The sequence below is a fragment of the Gavia stellata genome, chromosome 4 (genome assembly GCF_030936135.1).
Source record: "Gavia stellata isolate bGavSte3 chromosome 4, bGavSte3.hap2, whole genome shotgun sequence".
Taxonomy (NCBI): Eukaryota; Metazoa; Chordata; class Aves; order Gaviiformes; family Gaviidae; genus Gavia; species Gavia stellata.
Window position 1 is genome coordinate 17,327,149 of NC_082597.1, and position 22,865 is coordinate 17,350,013.

The window sequence follows — 22,865 nt, forward strand, 5'->3', positions numbered from 1 at the left end:
CTGTAGGTCTTTGATAACCTGACTTACTGAGATTTGCAAAGAGCAGCCTTTGTTTTATTTTTAACTTCACTATTTTGTTGTCTTTCTCAGTCAATTCTGTTTTCATTTTTGGTGCCTTTCATTTCGGGATACGAGCATCCATACAACACAAGAAAACTACTGTTTAGGCAAGGTACAGTCTGTGCTGTATTTATTGTCCTAAGGTGTTCATATACTGGGACTAGAGGAACCTTAGAAGAAGTCCGAGTATGAAGTTCATATTCAGTGCTTCAGATCACAGAGTCATGAACCCAAAGAACTGTGTGTTATAGGTAGGCTTTTTTGGTGTGCATTTTTTTACGATTTCCAGACAATGTATCTGTCTGATAACTCATTGACAGATCCTTTATAAAAATAAACTGATTATAAAATATGAGATCTTTTGTCCCTTTCAGAGTTTATAAATATTATTAAACACAGGAATTGTCCAGTTTTGAGTTTAGTTGTGTTTTCCTTTCTTCCACATTGAAGAAGCTATAGTCTTCTCTCTAATGAACTTAGAAGATGTTTGTATCAGTTGAGTAATGAACATAACCCAGGAGAACACAGCATCTGCCAAAGTGCCTAAGGGAAAAACAGGAAAGGTGACAGCGCATCCTACTAGAAATTGCCTTTATTTTGCCTTGTTTCTTTGGAGCCTTGCTCTTTTGGGTTAGAACTTGACTCTTACCTTCATGCAATAGTTTGCTGTCATCACACAACAGTACAAATGCCTGTTCCTAGGTCTGATTACCAGCAGGACTATTCTAGTTAAAAGCAGCCCTCTCTTGGAAAATGCCATCAAACACAAAGCCCTCCCGCTCTCTAGAAGTTCTGGTAGCATAAAATGGGTCGTCTTACTACATCAGCAGTTTCAACCCTTGTCTTATATAATGCAGACCAAGTACAGGAACTGAAGAAAAAATAAAGCACTTAGCATTTTTTTTTCCTGTTGTTTTGGAAGTCCCTAGAATTATTTTTTCTTTCTTGTATTCTGGCGCGCCTTCCCAGCTTTTACCTGGGACATTCTGTGTGTGATATTTTTCTTGGTATTTCTTTAGTGACTCTGTCCGTGATCTCCAGTGTTACCAGAAGCCAAGATTTTGATCTTATCCCTTCCTCCCCAACTTCCCCAGGGGAAAGTAGTATCTAAGGCTCCCCAACATCAACAATGGTCATATGTACCATCCAAAAAAACAGGAATAGCTTTTTCCACCAAATCTCCCTTTAACGTAGTCTTGTTAGTATGAGCATCTCCTCTTTCAAATTAACAGCTAATTTGCCTTCAAATTATACTGCAGGTAATACAGGCACTTTTGCTATGTGATGTCACCTGGTGACTTGTGAATTTATATGGGCTGTAGTTGCTTTTAGGATGGTTCCGTGACTAGCTGTCTTGAGGACTGCAGTTCTATTCCCTCTTTGTCCATTCTGGTAGGAGAGCCTATTCCTGAATTTAGACTCGCATATGTGTCCAGATTGGTGAAACTCCTGACCAGACTGTCTGCAAGATCTTCATTGATGCAATCTTAATCCCACGATCGGAACTTCTTTCAGTTCTGCTTCTCCCAAGGGTGATTCAGATGTAAGACAAATCCAGGTAATTAGTCATCATTATCCTGGTAGACAGTTCAATTTCAAGACCTCTTATGTCCCTCAGAATAAATACTTAAGACCTTCTTCTAGGTTTTAGGTATGCTTTTTGAAGAATTTAGGTCAGCTTCTGTATTTGCACCATGAGTTCCAGCATCATGTGGTTTGCATGCACGGTGTCTCTCGGAACTGGAATGTGTTTTTTCTTCCTCATGGAAAGAGATTCTTTCTGATAATGAGAAGACAAGCCTAAGTGGCTATAGCCTGGGGTTTTTTTGTTTGGTGTGCTGATCTTTGTTATTCCTTAAGCTATCATTTAATTGGTCTTGGACTACTGCCATGAAACTTCAGTATGTTGTAAAATTTCATATTTCTAATATAGGTGATCAGGTATGATGGTTTAGTCAAGCACTAATGCAACGTAGGGAGGAGGGTGACCCAATTATGTGCTGCACTTTTATTTTGAAGATGAGCAAAGGTACTGCTGTGCAAAGCAGGAGAAAGATAACTGAAAGCCATGGGGTTTTTTTCTTATTTAGATCCGAGATCAACCCCAGAGTTAGTTTAATTTACAGCAGTTTCCTATGGATAGTGTCATAGCACAGATTACCGTGTGCAGTGAAAATGTCCTCTCCTGTTGTATCACTGACATGACTCCTACCCTACAAGGAATATTCTGTCATAACATCTTAAGTCATTTTGCAGTTTCTTAAATATAGTATCAATATCTTACTCCCAGCAATAGCATACATTTCCTGAGCATCTCATGTTTGCCTCCCCACGTTGCAATCCTCCATACTTTGATACTACTTCTACTTGATCAGTCTGTCAATATCAGAGCAAAAGAGACTGGACAATTCTATTTTAATTGTTTTGCGTTTACAAACTGACCCAAGGTAGGTAGAGAAATTTGTGTTTGAGTGGATGCCCATATTTTCAGATTAGAAGCATTGCTATACCAAGCTCTTTTTAATTTACTTTTTTTTAATAGGTAAGAGTTCATGTAGCTTCCTAGGTTACTGCAGGGGTGTAAGAATTTCAGAGGCTAAAAAAATGTTGGTTTGTTTATAAAGTTGTCTGAAATTTGAGAAAAAAAACCCACATAAATATTTTAATAAATATAGTACCTGGAATTATAGGAGAGAGACAAGCTGTGATTGAATTCATCTTTGATCCCAAGTAGATGCCTTGTTTCCCATGATATTTCATTCCAAGCTCTAGTGCATTTCCTAGCAATTCCTAAGAAGCCAATTGTCAAGTTACCTGAAGCAGAAGGTTCAGATGAATCTCCTTTCTTGCCAGCAGTCATTAAATGCCAAAAACATGCTACTAACTCAGGCCTGACCACTGGATTCTGGCAAGTTGTGAATGAAGGGCCACAGGGCAGGCAGGCAGTCTGTTACCTTCACCTTATGGGCAATTATCAGTAGGAGTCACTTTCTGGCTAAGATTCTGGTTCAACAAGAACTACTGCATTGTTTATAAACCACCATTACACAGATTTAATCCATTACTCACCAGTCAAGACAGTGTTAATAGGAGGGACAGGGGTTATTTGGGTTTCTTAAGTGTTAAAGGGCTTATGTGTGTGTAAGGCAGTAAAAGCTTTGAAGAATACTTACCAGATAACTGTGTGGCATACTGGAGGGAAAGAAAGAGTCACTCTTATTTAGCTTGTTTGGGAAAACCGCAAATGATAGTTATCTCTTTCTGCCTTACGTTTCACAGCTGTTCTGTGTTGTGCAAGGAATATGATCTTTAAATGTAATTTCATTTTGGTTGCGAGGAGAGAATTTTTGGAAGACATGTATTACTATTTTTCCCATTTCCAGGCAAAATTGTTTAAATATTTTATAGCAGTTGAAGTGACTAAGATTTCAATTGGGAATGTTGTCATTCCTTGTCATTCACAGAACATCTGTGAGTAGTTTACAGTAGAACTTGGCAGTAAGCCACAAAGATTTGAGTTTCTTAGTTATATAGGAGATAGTTGATCGACCTAATTAACAAAATAATGTTTTGCTTCTGATTCCATGTGTAATTTTGGAAAAAAGCAGGAGTACATTTTAATGTGTATGTAATGAAACTGACTGAGACTTGCCTTTGAATGACAGAAGGGAAAGAATTTTTATTGGTGGCTACAGTGAGAAATCTTATAGGTGTGGGTTCAAGACATTCAAGAAAACTGTTTAATGCTTTGTAGTTCCGTGAAGATTCTTGTGTATGGGGAGTGCATTGAGCCCCCACAACTCCTGTACACCGGTCACGTGGTGGTCTGTGCCATTTTCATGCAATTACTGACTAGTTTCTATTCTGGCACACTATGATCTGTCCTCCCAGTTGCTCTTCCTGTCAGCCAGATCCTGTCATTGCACCAAATACAGAAACTAGGAGTAGAACAACTCTCATGTTTCTCAGATAATGCTGAGGAGAAGATGAAAATAGATTAATTGGAATGTGAAGAGATGCATTGTGAGATGAAGAAGTGGTGACACAGTACACTGAAACACTGGAATAAGGAATGCAGAAAAATGCTGAATCTTGTGAAAATTCAAAGAAGTGTTTCACTGAGCACTCAGATTTAATGAACATTCTCACCTCTGTTGCCCCAGTCCCCTATTTGTCAAGTATGGATAACAGCACTGGCTTACCTAGCAGGTACCATGAAGATAAATTCACCAGTTTTCAAACATGCATATATCCCAGCATTGAGGTGTGTAAGTAAACAGCATGCTGAATAAATTTAAAATCCACTGAAAATGGACTACTTTCTGCATTGAAAATATCTTAACACTTAATCTTTATGTTAAATCATAAATCATACTGCTTTAATATTTGTATCTGTATTTCTAGGTAATAAATCCAAAGAAAAAAGGAAAAAAGAAAAAGTATGTTAATTCTGGAACAGTAAGTAAATATATTTTATGTTACTGGATGCTTTTGTTTTCTCTTGAAACAGAGTGTAGTTGACTTGTAATTTAACAGGATTAGAATAGAACCTTCTGTGAAGACCACAACAATAAATTATCTGCTGTTATACAGCATTTATTTTCAGATTTTTTTAATTTGAAGAGTCTGATGAAAGCTGTGTCCAAGTGTGCTGTTAAGTTCCCAGTGATTTCCAAAATAAGTTATACCAAAATTTCAGTCAAATTCTTGAAATTATTGGACTGAACACTATTAATTTTTATCTGAAACATATCTGAACTTTTAGAAGTATATTTTCTTTTTAAATTTAACTGCTGAGCTAGCATCAGTAAAAGCTAGTATGCTTATCATGGCTAGACCAAAAAGAGTCAACATTTTTTATTACCAACAGGTTTTTGTAAATTTCTGTTGAAAGATCTGTTAGTATAGTTAGGGATGAGAGTTTAATGTCCTTTTGTTCATATTCCATCTTCTGTTTTATGAACCATTTGCTAGCAATGCAAATAATTCCCTTCAGCACTTTCTCAGCTTCCGTGTTCTGGCATCCATGATGTTCAAAACATCATTTACATAAAAGTGAAGATAAATGTTGAAGAATTGTATGTTGGAAAACCTAATCAGATGTAAGATACGTTTTTTGAAAACACATCCAGCATGTGGGGATTTTTCCACATGAACAGTTCCACTGAAGTCAGTAGGGCTACTTTCACTCTGAACTGTAGCCTTGAATGAATGTTTTCTCATTCTCACATTCTTGTGTAAGTCTGTTCATCAATAGGAAAATAAACGCTTATTTTGTACCTCTGCTTTAAATTGTAAAAAATAGACAGAAGCAGCTTGTCCATGAAAATTTACCATACAAGATCTGATTAATTAGATAATTATTTTTTGCTAACATACTCCTTTTACTACAATTCAGCATGTTAAAATAAAGTTTGTTAAGCTAAATTAGTGAGTCAGAAACTTATGAAAAGTGATTATTTTAAATCAATACTAAAAGTAAGTGTACTCAAAATTGTAGGTGTGAAATTTGGCTTAGAGTACACAAGAGCAAAAAATGCATTTACATGTTCAATTTCCCTGTTGATTTTAGTTTTAAATGTTTTAACACCTTCACATGTATCTGTCTGCATTTGAAAGAACGTATTTTACTCATGTTTGCATAGACAAAATCAACTGTGTCTTGTTATCCTTTGTCTCAAATTACATGGAAAGTTCCGATAAACAGTTGTTAGCAATTTTCTTTCCTCTTTCCTTCCCTACCAGTGTTCTCTGCTGTTGGTTTTGTAATTTCTTTTCTTTATCAAGTCCTCTTTGGTCCCATTTGCCCTTACTTCTACTAGTCCTTCAGGCTTCCCTTATGCTTCTCCAAACGGTCACTTTCCTATATGTTTGCCTGCAGTTTTGTTTTTCTTCTCCCTGTCATTGACCCAAGATATTCTTTATCCCTCAGATTTCTAAATTTTCAAACAAGGCACCAAGACCATCATTCTCACTTCTGGAAAACTTGAAGTGGATATAGATCACTGACTGCTATCTCACTGCTGCTTTTAAGGACTATGTATATAAAGTAGCCATCTCAATTCATTATTACTTGAGGGACCATTTTAAATTCAGACAAACGACACACTAAGCAGAAATGTTTCAGAATACATGATTAGTTTTGAACAAAGCAAAGCAGTGACATTTAAAATTCACTGTATAAAACTTGGAACATTGGTAGTCATTGTCTACATTGAAGTAAACACTTTGGCCACTTCAGAAGGGTGTTGTCTGTTTCTGTTTTTTGCCTTTTTAAATCAGATAAACTGAAAACATTTGCTTAAAGTAATTAGGAATAAGAAGACCAGCTGTAATAACAGATGAACCATTAAAATGACTGTGTCCAGTGGGAGAATGCATAGAAATTTCAGTCTTATATGCAAGACTAACTATGCTACTGATAGTCTGGTAGAACTTTGTTATGGCCTTCTGTTCTCAACTAGAAGGGTAATTTGATATTTTTAAACTTCGCAAGTCACTAAGAGTCACAGAGAACCTGTGACAAAAGGAAGTAGGATAGAAGACAGAATTACTACCTGTAATCTCATTCTGAGTCCAAGTTTACAACATAGGAATATTTTTGATTTTTATATTTTGCTGCAGTTGGAGGCAAATCAAATTTTGTGATAAACTTCCATCCCCTTTTTATTCCTTGTATCATTATCAGTGAATTTGCTTTGAGTAGTTACTTAAGCAGTTTTCACTGACTGCCTGATGCATTTATGTTGTGAGAGAGTTTTGTCTCACTTTGTAAATAAAACAAAAATAATTTGGATTGAATTCTTTGCTTCATAAATGTTGTGCAGTATATGAAGATCTTAAGTGCTGGATCTTTTCCACTTGAGTTTATACTTCTGTGACTTGAGTGCTTGAAATGACAGTAACACTTTTAGACCACTGTCTATGTTTTGGACCTTTATCATTTCTGAATGATAAAAGCTGGGACTGAAGAAATTTCTTTTCTTTGCATTCCACTTTATTTTTTTATATATATTTCATATGTATGTATAATCTACTAGATTTTTGCATTCTTGGTTTGCATCAATACTTAATACCACTTTTAATGTGAGATGAGAAATGACATAAATAATTGTAATTGAGTTCCTTAAACACAGTTGAAATACTCATAGAATAGATGCATTCTCATCTAGCCTCTAATATTCGTGTGTAGATGTAGTGCACAGTGATCAGAAGGCATGCATGTGGGAACCTGTCGTGGAATACAATCTTCCATCCCTTACCTTTTCCTTAAAAAAAAAAAAAAAGGCAATTGTAGTAGACTTCCAAATTTGTCTCTTCCCTTTCAAGAACTACCTATTTGAAATGGTTTCATATTTTTTTTAATCTTTTTTTTTTCCCTAATACTGTAGGAAACTACGTCTTAAGGATAGAGCTCCAAAAACATTGTGCTTATGTCTCTACTTGTTCAACTGGGAAATGACAGTTCATGTCTGACTCTCTTTTATTTGCTTTCAGGTAACATTGCTTTCCTTCCTAATTGAAACAGAAGTTTCATTCCTTGACTATATTAAAGGCGGGTATGTGATTGGCAACAAACCTTTCTTGTTTTCACAATGTCATTGTAATTCACTAATAATTTGTATATGTACTTTGCATATGATGACTCTAAGTAGTGTCTGTAAAGAGCTGTATTGTTTCCTCATTTTAGAGGCTGTACTTTCTTACATGAAACCTGCAGATAGTTATTGACGTAAGTTAAGTTATGGAACTTCACTTATAATGTTGGAATTGGTGTTGGTACTAAAACACTGGAATTGAGTAATGACCTCTGATCAGCCAGTGAAAATTGGATTAAACAAAAGGGAATTATCTATATACTATTAAATTAGTGAAATGCTGTTTTATTTCTTCTGATTTCACTGACCTTTGGTGTATTTAATATTGGCATTATTTAGAGCCTTTCCCCTTCAAAGGCATTTTTTCAATACTAATTATGTAAAATTTATAACACGTTCAATTTTTCATTTATTGTCATTTTCCCAAAAGGGAAGTAGAGACAGAAGCATCGAATGGCTTACCCTAGAACATGCCTGGAAATGGGATCGAATCTCAGAAATTCCTGGCTCTTAACCATCCACAATTCTTCTCTAAGATAAATAGAAGTAATTTGTTATACATTCCTATGCACTTAATATGGATTTTTGAGACATATAGTCTGAATATACATTCCACATTTATTTTAGAGCATTGATTACCTGTGAAGAAACAAGTTACTTTTTTTGTGCCAATCTTCAACCAGGCTTCAGCTGAAATAAAAAAGAAGTCTGTGTTGTGTTTTGGCGGTAGCGATATAGGGCTTTGCCTTTGTTCCCAGCAGTGGCAATCCTACAGTTGAGAATGTGCTTAAGGTTTATTCCTAACACATTCGTCACTGAAGTTCATTAAGTTAAAGTGACGCCCCCAGTCATAATTGTTAGCTTGCTGACAGTTTCTCTGTAGCTATCTCGACTGCCATTGCATTCAAGGTTTTGAAAAACTGCAACCTGAGGTTGTACTCCATAGTGAACTGGTAACTTGTAGAGGGAATGGATCGTTGTTAAGATGTACTCCAAACTGTTGACCCTAATCCATGGGCTGCTGCAGAGTCTAAGTTTTTTCTCTCTCAAGGACTAACAGCTTCTTTGATGTTTCAGTTCTCCCAAACAGTTAAATTTTAAAGTTAGAAAATCCAAATTCACTGCTGTTCTATCTCCACCCAAGAAAATAAATATTTTCACCAAGGGTGAATTCAGTCTGTTATGTATCTCAAAATACTGTGCCTTTTGGCTCATTAAGATTAAACCTGACAAGAATATTTTATGCATAGTACTTAAAAATGGGAATGCTTAATTAGGTTTTTTAACATGGATGTAGACATATTCTCTTTAAAATTCTTATTCAATATCTTTGGAGAAATTTGTGATTTGACCTGCTCATTTGCTCACTCTTTGGTGGCTGAACAAAATCCATCATTTCAGATTTGATTGTTTGTTATTACAATGTTGTATGGTTTACACAACAGGTTATGGGTGACCTTCAGAAGGAGTTGCATAGGCCCATCATTGAGGCGTGTAAGTAGTGGGACATGTTAGTGGAGGGAAGGGGCTGTGTCAGGGCGCAGCCATCCCTCCCCGGAATGGCTGGAGAGCTGGGAGTGGAGCTGGGTAACGTGGCTGACAGGGAAGGGTCTCACCAGCCAGGGCCCAGTTGTACAGTACATGCACAAGGCAAGCAGGGCAGGCCAGGTGGCCAGGCTCCATTAAGAGTCCAGATCATCAGGGAAGTTTGCGGTGATGAGGCAGACTGAGGTCAGGCTGGGAAGGCAAACCAGAGGTCTGGGTCAGGATCAGGTCCAGCGATTGCCAGGCAGACCTATGGTGGACAAGGCAGGGAGGTCAAGCCAGGAAGTCAGTCCATGGGTCAGGATCTGGATTAATGGGCTGGCATGGGCTGGGCTGAGCTGGAGACCCATATTCCTCTGATGTAGCTCAGGCAGGGACTGAAGGCTGAGCTGAAATGGGGTTCCTGAGCCAATGGGGGTGGGGGGCGGGGTGTGGAGGGCTGAGATGAGTCTGCTTAGGGCCATTAAAAGGCTTTTTAGTACACTCAGGACCCCTACACTTTGTTCCAGGATGCTTCTGGACTGCAAACTATCAAGCTCTTCTAGAATTGCTGTCCTTACCTCCAGTTCAGTTCAGTTAATACTTCTTGTCTATGTTTGCACTCTTTGGATCCTACAGTTTCTCGTTGGAGAGGATTTAATTAAGTTGTTGATTGCATTAGAATCTGTTACAGTTTAGCAAAGGTAAAACTTCCTAATACAGTTCAGGTATGCTGCCAAGGTACTACTGCATCTTTAACATCTGAAGAATACGTTGACTTTATATGCTATAACGAATTCTCTCAGCACATTTGCTTAACAAGCTGTTCCTGAGGCACCTGGGTTGCCATGGTTAGGAAACCAGTTATTTCTATGTTTCTGAGTCCAATTCCAATGATCAGTATGGCTTGTTGTGTCTGCTTTGATTTGCTGTAACAGTTAGACAGCTACTTGAGATAACAGAAGAGTACTTGGAGCATCAAGGTTCTGGATATGATTTCCGTATGAACAGTCAGAGTCAATGTGTTGTGGAGCCCTTCTGATTTGTGCAAGTGTTCTGTTTTTAGTAGAGAATCCTAAAGTTTGAGAGAAAAAGGTTACTTCTGTTAGGACTACTGTTGCCTTTCTCAGGAACGTTCCTGTTGTGGACTTCAACAGAAGTAGAAAATGATCATCCATCCATGTTTCCCAAAAGTTTGTATTGAATGAAGTGTACATATACACAAATGCATGACGAAACAGTTTTACCTCTAGTGTAGCTGTTTGTTCTTTGAAGTGTGTTGTACGTGTATATGCCACAACCATCTTATTCCCCATTCATTCAAAATTCATCTCTACAAGAAGATTGTGTATAAGGAACTGAGGAATTAAGTTTTATATCTAAATTTGGAAAGAAAGGGATATAGTGGTTGCATATGTAATCTTTTCAGGGTGGTTTATCACATTTCTCAAGGAGATGTTACAATACAAGTTAATAAACCTAATTACCTACATTCTATAGACAAATAATAAAAATTTTGAATACAAATAATACTTCATTGTTCTTACTGATATTTTGTATATATCTCTGTAACTGCAAGCCAAAGAAGACTTGTGGTATTAATAATTACCACTTATGCTTGTTTCCTCTCTGTTATATAAAGAGTATAATTCAGTAGAATGCTCTGTGCTTAAAAGTATGAGCAGTAATACTTATCATTTAATTATTTTATATAGAATCTTGGTTAGTGATTCATACAGTTATTTCTATGTACATGCCAGTGAAAACTGTAGAAGTACTTGTATAAAATGTTACCTTTCTTTGCACAACCTATACAGTTTTGTAAACATGACCAGGAGGCTGAGACTCAGTCATTATCTTGGCTTCTCTCTTCCTTCGTACGTCTCATTTAATACTACTACATATCAGTTGCAGTTCAGCTGACAGATTTTGAAGGAAGGGGGAAAGAGAAGATTTTTGTCATTAACCAGTCTGTTTTCCCATCAAGTATGTCTTCTAAAATTGTTTTTTTAGTTCTCTGATTTTTCCATTTAGTTAGACAAGGGGAAGAAAACACTGATTCTGCAATAGGCACAATACTGACTCTTCCATAAATGGATGCTTATGAAATACTTCATGTTCAGAACTTTCATTATAATTGATTTGAGGTGTCTAGAACTAATAATGATTTAATGGAAATCTTGACAGCTTTAACTGCAACAAATTGGGATTACATTATTGATTTAATTTATGTTTTGAGTCTGCATCTGTTTAGTTGGGATATTCCATTATAAGTATCATCAATATGACTGTTGTTTTTTAAAGAGCTTTGAAGAATGAAATAGAAGTTTGTCTGTAAATTCTAATTTTGTTTTACTACATAACACTGGATTTTATAGCAGTATGGCAGGAAAGAGGTGGATGTCTCTTTTGCATCTGAATATTACATCACGTGGTGCCATCTTAGTAGCTGGCTTTTCCTTACATGTTGATACTTAATCACATGTTTTGCCACACTGACCTTCCCACATTTAAAATAGGTACATTGTGCTAAAAATTAATGTATATTTCAAAATCTGATTTCTTCTGCCACTTACCAATTAATAACATATTCCTATCAAAACACCTCCAAATAGATGAATAAGCTCAGGAATGCAAAGCGTATGGCCTTGAAGAGAAATGCAATTTAAATTATACTGATTTACAGGAATGACTGTCAAACAGTTTATAATCTGCTCTTTTTGTGTCTGGAAGAGAGACCAGGAGCCAAAAAGCTGCAAGACTTAGTGGACAGAAAGGATATTTCTGTGCAGAAGTTTCTAGCCTGTTTGACTTATTAGAACAGGGAGTGAGCTAACAAGTTACTCTAGACATTTGTAAATCAATAAAATTCAGAAGCTGTATCTTTTTGCAGCTCAAAAATATTAAGCCATCTCTTCTGTCCTAGATTAGTGGAAGGTAAGAGGAAATATTTTCCTCCCATCATGTTAGACGCCTTACCTTCATCCAGGTTTTTGGAAATGAACACCCACACATTGTTTGGATTCTAAGGGCTTTGGACATACATTTTTAACTGAACTGTATTGAATCGTTGATGGTCAATGTAAATTTAGAACTCCTTTCATGACAGCTATTTTCATCCAATCAGTACACCATATAATGTAATGGCATGCATATTTGATGTTCAGAGGAGACCTGGTGTGAGATAGTTATGCAGCAAGGGCTGCCATAGCTACATATTTTGGAGTCTTTACCATATATTTCTTGTATCCTTGGAGAATAATAAGGAGTAATAAGACTATACAAGAGGAAGATCTTGTAGAGACTTTATCAGAAAAATCTTCTCTATGTAGATACAGCATTTGTCCAAACAAGCATCTGCAAAGGGGAAATTGTAAAATAACTGTCACTGGGGACTTAAATGCCATGGAGAGGATACAGCCTCTTGGTAGTGTTAGCTACTCCACTAGCTTCATTGTAGAGTTCTGCGCAATAAGTGGTCCTCAACCTTCAACAGCTCCCTCTGCCCCCACTAACAGACCAGCTGGTTGTCACCCCGAAGCCACAGGAAGAAATTCATGTTTCCTTCCAATGTACTGTTTAAAAAAATCTAATCATTACAAATGTTATCAGGCCTAGTCAAAAGCTGCATCCAGGCTTAGTTTGTTCCCTTATGTATATCAGTGCTGATAGAGCTCTTATTAAAAGACGATAGGTTTCACCTTGCTCTCCCGAAGAAACAAACAAAATGACTGCTCTGTGGTTGTGAGGTGAAGATTACTGTTCCTTTTAAGATACTTTCTTCATTTCTCATGGTATTATAGGGTAAAATCACCTGTCCAGGTATCAAATAGATCATGTCTTTCTATACCAGCTAAATCCTGGCAGAGTAGTAGTGATCTATCCAGCTCTGAATCCATAAGGCACGTTTTTGTGCTTGGGTATTCTACCTGAGTTCTCCCTTGGGACAAGACATTCAGCAGCTCAGCCTGCCTAGCCAGGTGTCAATGTTTTAGCGGCTTTTGTGCAAAGCCTTATGACCTCGCAACATCACTAATGTAGCAGGTGTCATGAGCTTTTAATGTAGCTCTTTGGAGAACTATACAGCTGGAAAAGCAGGGACATAGCCTTAGCCAAAGAATTTCCTTGTCAGAAACAATAAGTTTTGTTGTCTTGATGTGTTTTACAAATTGCATCGTTTAATCAGACACCTGAATTTGTCTCAAAGACTTCAATTTTATGTGCTTTTATAAATTTTGAGCGTCCTTCTTCTGAATTAATGATTAATGTCCCTTACACAAAATACAGTAATCAATAATCTTATTAAAAAGTACATTATTGTTGATGAACGTTAATATGGTAATAATATAACAGGAACCTAATAACATGTACTTGATACAACCTAAGAATAAGTCTGTTAAAACACGTAGTAGAAATAAAAACAGGACAGTGGATTTTCAGATATATTCATTACACTTAATTTAGTTCTAGAATAACAGGTGCTACCATGAAAACACTTCTTAAAATGTCATCCAGATTAATTTCTCAGTCGTACCATTTGGCTTCCAAAGTAGTTGTATCTGATGTTTTCATGACACACAGCTTTTAAGTTATCCTTCCTGGATTAATTTTTTAGTTATGGCTGGTTAATTTTTTCAGTCCTGGTGAAAAAGTAGAGAAATTAATAACTTTTCTTAATAATCTTTCATACAAAATACCCATGTTAACAATATTACAGCTGCTTTTGAAAATATTTTCTCCACTGGTACTAGTTTGAAGTTGAATTGTTTGTTTGAAAGACCCGGTTTTGTGTTCAAAAAAGGTTTAATTACATTTTGATAATTTTGACTACAAGGTCTGACCTTTATTTTGTACCTTTTTGCAATTTATTATTCCTTTCCTCAGAGGACACTGGTGCCTTGTGTAACTTAGGCTTCTATGTCTCTTTTCCATGAGATCAAATTCAGAGAGATGTTTCTGATATAAAATCATAGAATCATTTAGGTTGGAAAAGACCTTTAAGATCATGAAGTCCAACCGTAAACCTAACACTGCCAAGTCCACCACTAAACCATGTCCCTAAGCACCACATCTACATGTCCTTTAAAAACCTCCAGGGATGGTGACTCAACCACTTCCCTGGGCAGCCTGTTCCAGTGCTTGACAACCCCTTCAGCGAAGATATTTTTCCTAATATCCAATCTAAACCTCCCCTGGCACAACTTGAGGCCGTTTCCTCTTCTCCTATCACTTGTTTCTTGGTAAAAGAGACCAACACCTACCTCTCTACATCCTCCTTTTCAGGTAGTTGTAGAGAGCTATAAAGTCTCCCCTGAGCCTCCTTTTCTCAATACATATGTTGTATGATATATGAAACAAAATGGTAATTGAAAACATAGAGCAATCACAGTGCAGGTTTGCCCTAACAGAGTTTGTTCTAGCTTTCCTGGTCTCTGTAAGACATGAATGATGTCCTCTGCGGTCATGAGTCCATAATACAAAGTGACAGTTGTATTAAGAGTGGGATCCAGTTTCTTGAACTATATAGTCATTTAATGCCATTTTAGACTCCCCAAAAATTCTGTGGTGTAGTAAGTACCCTGTGGGCTCTGAAATCACGTTAGAAACCTGTATGTAGGAAACTGAAATCTAATCTATGTACACTCATCTATAAATTGTTGAAATCAAGTAATTGGTTTAAGTTCTTGCATGTTTTTCTATAGCGGTATCATTGAAATGTACATACAGATGGAAACAAACTCTACAGATGTAGACATCTGTTTTGATCTTATTTTATATCATGATTTTTATAGTTGTCAAATTGGCAGATACTGTAATATGCATACTCTTCTGCTTGGACGAAAATCATAGTCCAGATTACAGTGCATCATAAATGGGAGAGGGAGTTTTTCTAGTTTACCGAATGGGTTTCTGTTATCTGGAGCAGTATACATTTAATACAGATATACCGCTTTGAGGAATACTCCAAAAACTGATGCTGTCAGTCATTACCTGTAGTCACATTAAAATTGTCTTTGTTCTTTTTGCCATTAGATGTGGTTTTAATATTTTTCTTTTACTTCCGTTAGCCATTTTCCTTTTTAATTTTCTTTTACTGTGCTTTCTCTTGTTTCTGTCTTGAATTCAGAATCCGTGAAACTCTATTTCTTCTTACTAAATAGATCAGAATAGCTGATCCAGGACATGAGTTTACAAATAAGTTTTGCAGTTCTTATGCAGAGGAAAAGCTGTTTGAGTTTTTTTCTCAGTGACACATTCTTCAGCACGCTGACGGATTTCTGTACTTGATACACCAACACCCTTAAAATTTAAGTACAGGGAGATTATAGCCCAAAAGCAGTTTTGCTTGACAGTGCCAGTAAGGACTGTAAGCATAAATCTAGAAATGGTATTGTATTAGACTTTGTTGTTGTTTTTCCTAACCTATTCTTATCTGAGGAAGACAACTTTTCTGCACACTATAGTGATGGTGGTAGAAAACTAGTTGACATGCACTTCTTAAGATCTTTATTCTTACCACTAACTGACAGTGCAGAAGGACATTGTGATTAAGAAGTCACAGGGCCTGACATTTGGGTACACATTAAACAAAATCTGACTTGTCATGCCATTAATTTTTTTTTTGTGAAACCGCATAAAGCAGAATGCGGAAGTATTGGCAGAAAACTTGTCTCATAAAGCTTAGGTTTCTGAACTTTTCAGAAATTGCAGCAGCTTTCACTGTTTTGTTTTTGTTGAAGTCCATATTGAGGCCACAGCGTTTTTAGAAATATTCCGCACTGATCATGTTCCAAAGACTCTTCTTGATACTGTGGGCATTGGTAGGCTTTTACCAATTTTTGGAGACAGAGTCCACCCATTACCTGGCTTAGTTTGTGTTAGCCTTGATCAGTGTGATAAAATGATTCCATGTGAATTTTTTTTTCATATCCAGCTTTTTATGAAATAAATAGTATTTTCTTTGGCACCTCAAATTATTTGAGCAGTAGAACCTCTACTGCAAGGCCAGGTGTCAGATTGTTGATGTTTAATCTAAATGTGCATGAGTTAAATCTGTTCAGTAACTTTCAGAGATGTAAAAGACTCAGCCTGAGCAAAAAGTCAATTTTCAAATTGATACAAACTCTTTTTCCTCGTAGAGTCTTACTAGCTAAGAGATTATCTCCAGAACTACAGTATTTTGATCTGAAGGAAGTTGCAGAACAGAACTGTGTTTAAGTGGATTGTCATCCTGTAAAAGTCTATTAATGTCTAATTTTTCTGACAATAAGTCTATGCTAACAACTGATCCATGCACGATAATGGCTTTATTTAGCTACAGCTCCAAATACAGGTCTTTGTATTCCTGATTCCATATTTTACTTTCGTCTTCCAAGAATTACCTTGATATGCTCACTCCAAGTATTGACTGTGTTCACATGTAAGAAATCCACTGCCAAAAACTATGATATCCTGTCCAGAGATTTTATGCATAGCATGGTTTCAAACGTATTCTCATTGAAGACACAGTTTTAGTGCTAAGAAAAGGAGCAGAGTAGTCAAAGCCTACTTCCCTTGTCAAAGTCTTCCATGACTATGGCTAAAATATAGAATCATAGAATTGTTTATGTTGGAAAATACCTTTTAGATTATCAAGTCCAACTGTTAACTTGGCACTGCCAAGTCCACCACTAAACCATGTCCCTAAGCACCACATCAACATCTTGTCAATACCTCCAGGGATGGTGACTCAACCACTTCCCTGGGCAGCCTGTTCCAGAGCTTGACAACCCTTTTAGTGAAGAAATTTTTCCTAATATCCAATCTAAACCTCCCCTGGGGCAACTTGAGGCCATTTCCTCTTGTCCTATCACTGGTCACTTGGGAGAAGAGACCAACACCCACCTCTCTACAACCCCCTTTCACGTAGTTGCAGAGTGCGATAAGGTCTCCCCTCAGCCTCTTCTCCAGGCTGAACAACCCCAGCTCTCTCAACCGCTCCTCATAAGACTTGTTCTCTAGACCCTTCACCAGCTTTGTTGCCCTTCTCTGGACACACTCCAGCACCACCTTGTAGTGAGGGGCCCAAAAGTGAACACAGTATTCGAGGTGTGGCCTCACCAGTGCTGAGTATAGGGGCACGATCACCTCCCTGCTCCTGCTGGCCACACCATTTCTGATACAGGCCAGGATGCCATTGGCCTTCTTGGCTACCTGGGCACACTGCTGGCTCATCTTCAGCCGGCTGTTGACCAATACCCCCAGGTCCTTTTCTGCAGGGCAGCTTTCCAGCCACTCGTCCCCAAGCCTGTAGCATTGCATGGGGTTGTTGTGACCCAAGTGCAGGACCCGGCACTTGGCCTTGTTGCCCCCCATATGTATGACCAAGGAAGAAGCAGTATTACTGTTGAAAATGAATTAATAATGTTTATGGATGTTAATAACCTCATTAATGATTTAGGATTTTTCATAAACAATGAAAAAAGGAAGGATGGAGTAAAGTAACTGTTTTCAGTGTGGTAATAAAATAGTGTTGTGTAGCTCTTGGCTGGAACCTTATAAAAGAGTATTTTCTGTGTTTATTTCCTGTATTAGAAAGTCAGTGTCCTACAGTTTGTCCACAAACAATGTTATCATCTCCTGTTTATTTTTCCACATAACAGTAAAACTATTAATGAGACTTGTATTTGCTTTTTCTACAGAACCCAAATCAATTTCACAGTAGCTATTGATTTCACAGCCTCTAATGGTAAGAATAAAAATAAACATCTTGTGTATGTATGTGCTGTGTTCATTTTTAAGTGTACGTATCTGTGTGCGTATGTATCTACATCAGTATTCTGCTTAACTTCATTGTATTATTGATTATCTGTATGTCTGGCACCACCTGGAATCAGGATTCCATTTTGCTGAGCAACAGACCAGAGGCCAATTCCTGTCCAGAAAAGCAAGGCAAACAGAGCAGATAAAAATTGAAAAAGCTACATATATAATTGAATAAGTAGGAGCAGTTTGCAAATATTTGTGTACTTTCTGATTTTTTTTTTTTTTTGTTTCTTTATTACTGCTCGGAGAAAACTGGCTAGCTTAGAAGACCCCATTGAGAGGGGCAAAAGAAGAGTTTCAGGTAGAGTGAGGCTGAAGTGGGGTGAGGCAGAGATAAGTTTTGATTCTCCTCCAAAGCTGCTTTCAGAATGTCATAATACTTTTGTAAATTTAATCTTAAAAGTGTGTATCATATTATAAAATGACACAAATTTACAAGTCTAATCACAATTGCTTGCTGCCATTTCAATGCTGAAAAAGTTTACAGCTACTACTGTTAACCTATTAAAAATGTATTCAGAACATTGCATTTTTACCTGATACAACCACAGTTATATATATATAAGAAATAAGTTCCTTTTCTTTTCGTGATGTTTTCAATTTCTGCTTTCTTAGATTTCTGTCATTTTTAAGAGAAAAAATTTTGAGGTGATTCAGTTTTAAAGTAAATCTGATCTTTACTTCAACAGGTAACCCTTCACAGCCTACTTCGCTGCACTACATGAATCCCTATCAGCTGAATGCTTATGGCATGGCACTGAAAGCAGTAGGTGAAATAATTCAGGACTATGATAGTGACAAAATGTTCCCAGCTCTAGGTTTTGGAGCTAGACTGCCTCCAGATGGAAGAGTGTCACATGAATTTGCACTGGTAAGTAAATATTTATATATTGTTTTAATTTCTTTACTACAACAAAATTTTGGGAGTTAAGGTTGCAGTCTTAAGCAATTACTGGACAAATAAAGAACATAGAATATGCTAATTCTTCTGTCCAAAAGGCTGTTTCAAAATTTTTCATCATAGTGAAGTTACAGAGAGAAATCCGGAGTCAAGAAGTCCCTGTAGGCCAAAAATAGTAATAAACAAAAGTAATCATCTTTAACCTCAGCTGTAGCAGCATGAGAAACAGATGCTTGAAAGACTTCAGATTGAAGCTAATCTATCTTAAGAGGCAAGTGAATCATGATGCAAGATAATCTTTCATTATTATTGTTATTGTTCTCTCTCATTTTCTGGGATCTCTTTATCTTTTACAGGCTGCTGTAAGATAAGATAAGATAAGACAAGACATAGAGATAACTAAGTGGACTATAAGATAAGATAAGACATAGCGATAACTAAGTGGACTATAAGCTGAGGTGACAAGAACAAATCTGAGACTGGTCCATGTGCCAGTTAAACTACAAACCTAAAATCTAATAGGATTTGCTAGAAAGGTTGATGTGTTATAACTGATGCATGTGATTAGTGTGGATGTTTACTTGCCTATTTTGAGTGTTTTGTTCTTCTCTGAGTAAGATAAAGTTGTCAGAATTACAGCAAGTGTAGGTATATCAGGTGAGTTTTAATTAGATAGCAGGAGAGACGTGGCAGAAGACTGGTGATTGTAGATGTGTATTTCTTCTGTCACTCTGTGCTAGAAAACAATGCCACATGTCTTATCTCAAGGAAATGTTTTCCCCATGGATAGTAATTTAAAACAGGTGCAATTGCAGATACTCATTTGAATCGCAGACTTTCTTTGGACTTTTGTGTAGCAAGTTCAAATATATTGATACATATAATCTTAAGGCTATTAAAACAGCAGACTTATTCCTGGCTACTTTCAGTTTTAAAAGTTGTTTCTAAAATTAATTCAGCTAATTCATGAAGCATTGTGGTGTTTTTACAAAGGAAAAAAGAGTCTTTTTTTCCTTCCTCCATATATAAAGATATATAGGTGTCTCCCATTTAATGCTAAGTGGTGTTTTCAGCACTCTCTTTTAACGTTCTAGATCAATTCCATGAAAAGATCCCCTTTGCTTTTCTAGATTCTCAGGGAGGTATACTCTACCTCAGAAAGAGATACTGGCACATTAAGCCAATGAGGTGTTGGCACATGAAGGAGAGTGAGGTGATTTGGAAGGTTTTGAGGCCTTACATGGATCATTTGTCTGGCCGGACATGGGTCATTAATCTGGGATGTAGCTTATATGTTTTTATTGTCATCTGTAAATAGGTATCCTCATTATAGAGTCATTATGGAGATAGGTAGTAAAATGCCTACCCAAAGAATTCACACTCCCAGCCATTTCAGTGGGTTCCTTTCTTCATCTGTTTATACCAGGTCAAAAATCAGTTTTCCAATGCAGAAACATTGTACCAAAACAATGAAGAGTTTATAGTTCACCTTATACTCACATAGTGTATGAACATCAGGATCTGACTACCATTCCTTTTTTTCACATTTTTAAAATAAGAAATCATTGAGCCAGAACTGTGCTCCTAAACATGATTTCAGTTTTACATCTGCCCTGTAATTCATACCTTAAATCCACACAGGGAAATGCCTGTTACTGTTGCATGTAAGAAAGACTTTAATTCCACTTAAGATGGTATTTATGTCTAGGAGCCAGTTCCAGTGATTCAGACTGCATATAACATGAGGCTATTAGAACCTCCTTCCCTAGGCAGTTAACGCTTACAACCAGACATGGCACTTACATTGGGCATTTGTAGTAAACTCTCTCAATAGATCCTAGAATGCTTAGGTCTTTGCCATTTAAAAATGTACCCTGGGTAGTGTTCACTAACCTACATCATTTTTGCTTCATAATTACTTTCAGTGATTAAACATCTCTTATTTTCATTAGAATGGAAACCCTCAAAATCCATACTGCCATGGAATTGATGGTGTAATGGAGGCATATTACAGGAGTCTAAAATCTGTACAGCTTTATGGACCAACAAACTTTGCACCTGTAATTAATCATGTAGCCAGGTAAGCATCACAACAGGTACTTTGCAGAAACCTCTTATTGTCGGTACAACTATCACATATAAAAGGCTAACAGTTACATGATGCTAAACATTGAAAAAGGTATTTACAGTTGTTTTGTTTATTCAATCTAACATGATTAACTTGTACCGTTGAGTAGGTTTGAAGACCATGTGCTAGTACTATGCAGAATTTCATCACTGATTAAAAATAAATACAAGTGATCCAGTTGATTTGCCCTGTGTTAAAATCTTAGGAGAAATCATAATGAAAGAAAGTTTTTGTGAGATCACTCTGCCGTGTTTCTTTTTTGTCCTTTGGAGCACAGAATTTTTGCTTCACAGAAAAGACAGAAATCTATCAAAAAATGTATAAAATGCAATTTTTTTAGGCATATGTAGTTCCTCTAATCTCAAAATGTCCAAAACATCAATAAAATTTTCCAGGGCTCTCTGTGTCAACAATTCCCAGCTGGTAGTGGTACTGTTAAGACAATAGTACAGCAGCCACCATCAGGGAGCCACGGTGCTGTGTTATGCAACACCTTATCTGACTTGTCAAAATAAAACCCTTCTTGTGTCTGTAGAAGTTTCCTAAGAAGGATAATGTTGCCTTATTTTGGCAGACAAGATCTTGACTTACAGTATTCCTCCATGTGTTAGTATATAAAAAGTGATATGGCTTGGATAATTTAGCTGAGTAACTACCTGTACAGATTTTATTTTATTTATAGAGACAGAGAAAGAACTGATATTTATAAAATAAAGCAGTAGGGATGTGTAAATCATTGTTCTGTTAATGTTTTATTTTATGAGCTAGCAAAATAGTTAATTATTATAGCAAGAAATATTTATTTACTGTCCATTCTTGCTGTTGTTAGTTCTACAGCCCAATGAAAAATAATTTGCAAATTCTATGGTGCAAAGAATTTTCTGTGCACTCCAGCGTGGCTAGATAGCCAATTTCAGTTATTTATCATTAGGATTAGTTGTTCCATCTTTGAATCATACCATTCAAATTATGTACATGTATATTCCATTGCTTGTCTTTAGCAACTAGCTGTCTCCTTTTAATCTTTCCTTTGACAGGATCTCTTCAGGAGCAGTTTTCAGACCGTGAGGAAGTATGCCAATCCTTATATGACAGCTGAATTCCATATATGTGGCATTCAGTGTCTGCATTAGCCACGTTACCTGGAAATCTAACCCATTGACTTTTCTGTCTCTTCTTCTTTAGAACTGGTCGTATCAGCTGAGCTGGCTGGTTCAGAATTTGGCAATTAACCTCAAGCCTCCTGTTCATTGCAAAAATTGAAACTCTTGATCTAGTACCATCAAAGCATTGGCGTAAATTGAGTTCCTTTTCTCACCAGTTGTTTCTCAGGATTATTTGTCAACTTTTGCAGAATTACAGAAGCCTGTCACCAGCATTTGTAGTTCTTCCACTGAACTTCTGTCTAAATATCAAGTTGTTGCAAACTTTGGGAACTCCTTCTGGTAGCAAATCACACTACATTATAGTGGAAAAGCTAAGTATCTTCATGAGGATTTCTACTGCATGATCATCCTTAATACAATCTGTGTACCAGTCCAGCTCTCAATAACATCATTTTCCTTCATGGTTCAGGTTCTTGGCTATTCTATTGATTCTTATAGACATGGTACTAGAAATTATGATGTAGCCTGCAGTTACTCTTTGAACCTACCTTCAGTCTCAAAGAAATTTCTTCTTCCCGCATTCGTCCTGCTTAAAAATATGCCTCTCATGAGATCTCTGGAAACAATGTCAGATATTACTATCTTATTGTGATCTCGGAACTCTTCAGAAGCTCTTTAAGCAGATAATGAGTTTAATATCCTTCCCCCAGCTAGGGAGTTATCTAAACTACACCAGATTCAAC

The 22,865-nt window shown here is 36.8% G+C and overlaps 1 protein-coding gene across 2 annotated transcripts in view; it reads left to right on the forward strand.

Moving 5' to 3' along the window:
• CPNE8 (copine 8) overlaps positions 1 to 22,865 on the forward strand; it is a 109,119-nt gene that overhangs the window by 71,740 nt on the left and 14,514 nt on the right. For both annotated transcript variants that reach the window (XM_059816048.1, XM_059816049.1), the window contains 5 exons: positions 4,465 to 4,518; positions 7,558 to 7,619; positions 17,864 to 17,910; positions 18,677 to 18,858; positions 20,841 to 20,968. In XM_059816048.1, the coding sequence (XP_059672031.1) occupies positions 4,465 to 4,518; positions 7,558 to 7,619; positions 17,864 to 17,910; positions 18,677 to 18,858; positions 20,841 to 20,968 (473 nt within the window). The remainder of the gene's footprint in view (positions 1 to 4,464; positions 4,519 to 7,557; positions 7,620 to 17,863; positions 17,911 to 18,676; positions 18,859 to 20,840; positions 20,969 to 22,865) is intronic.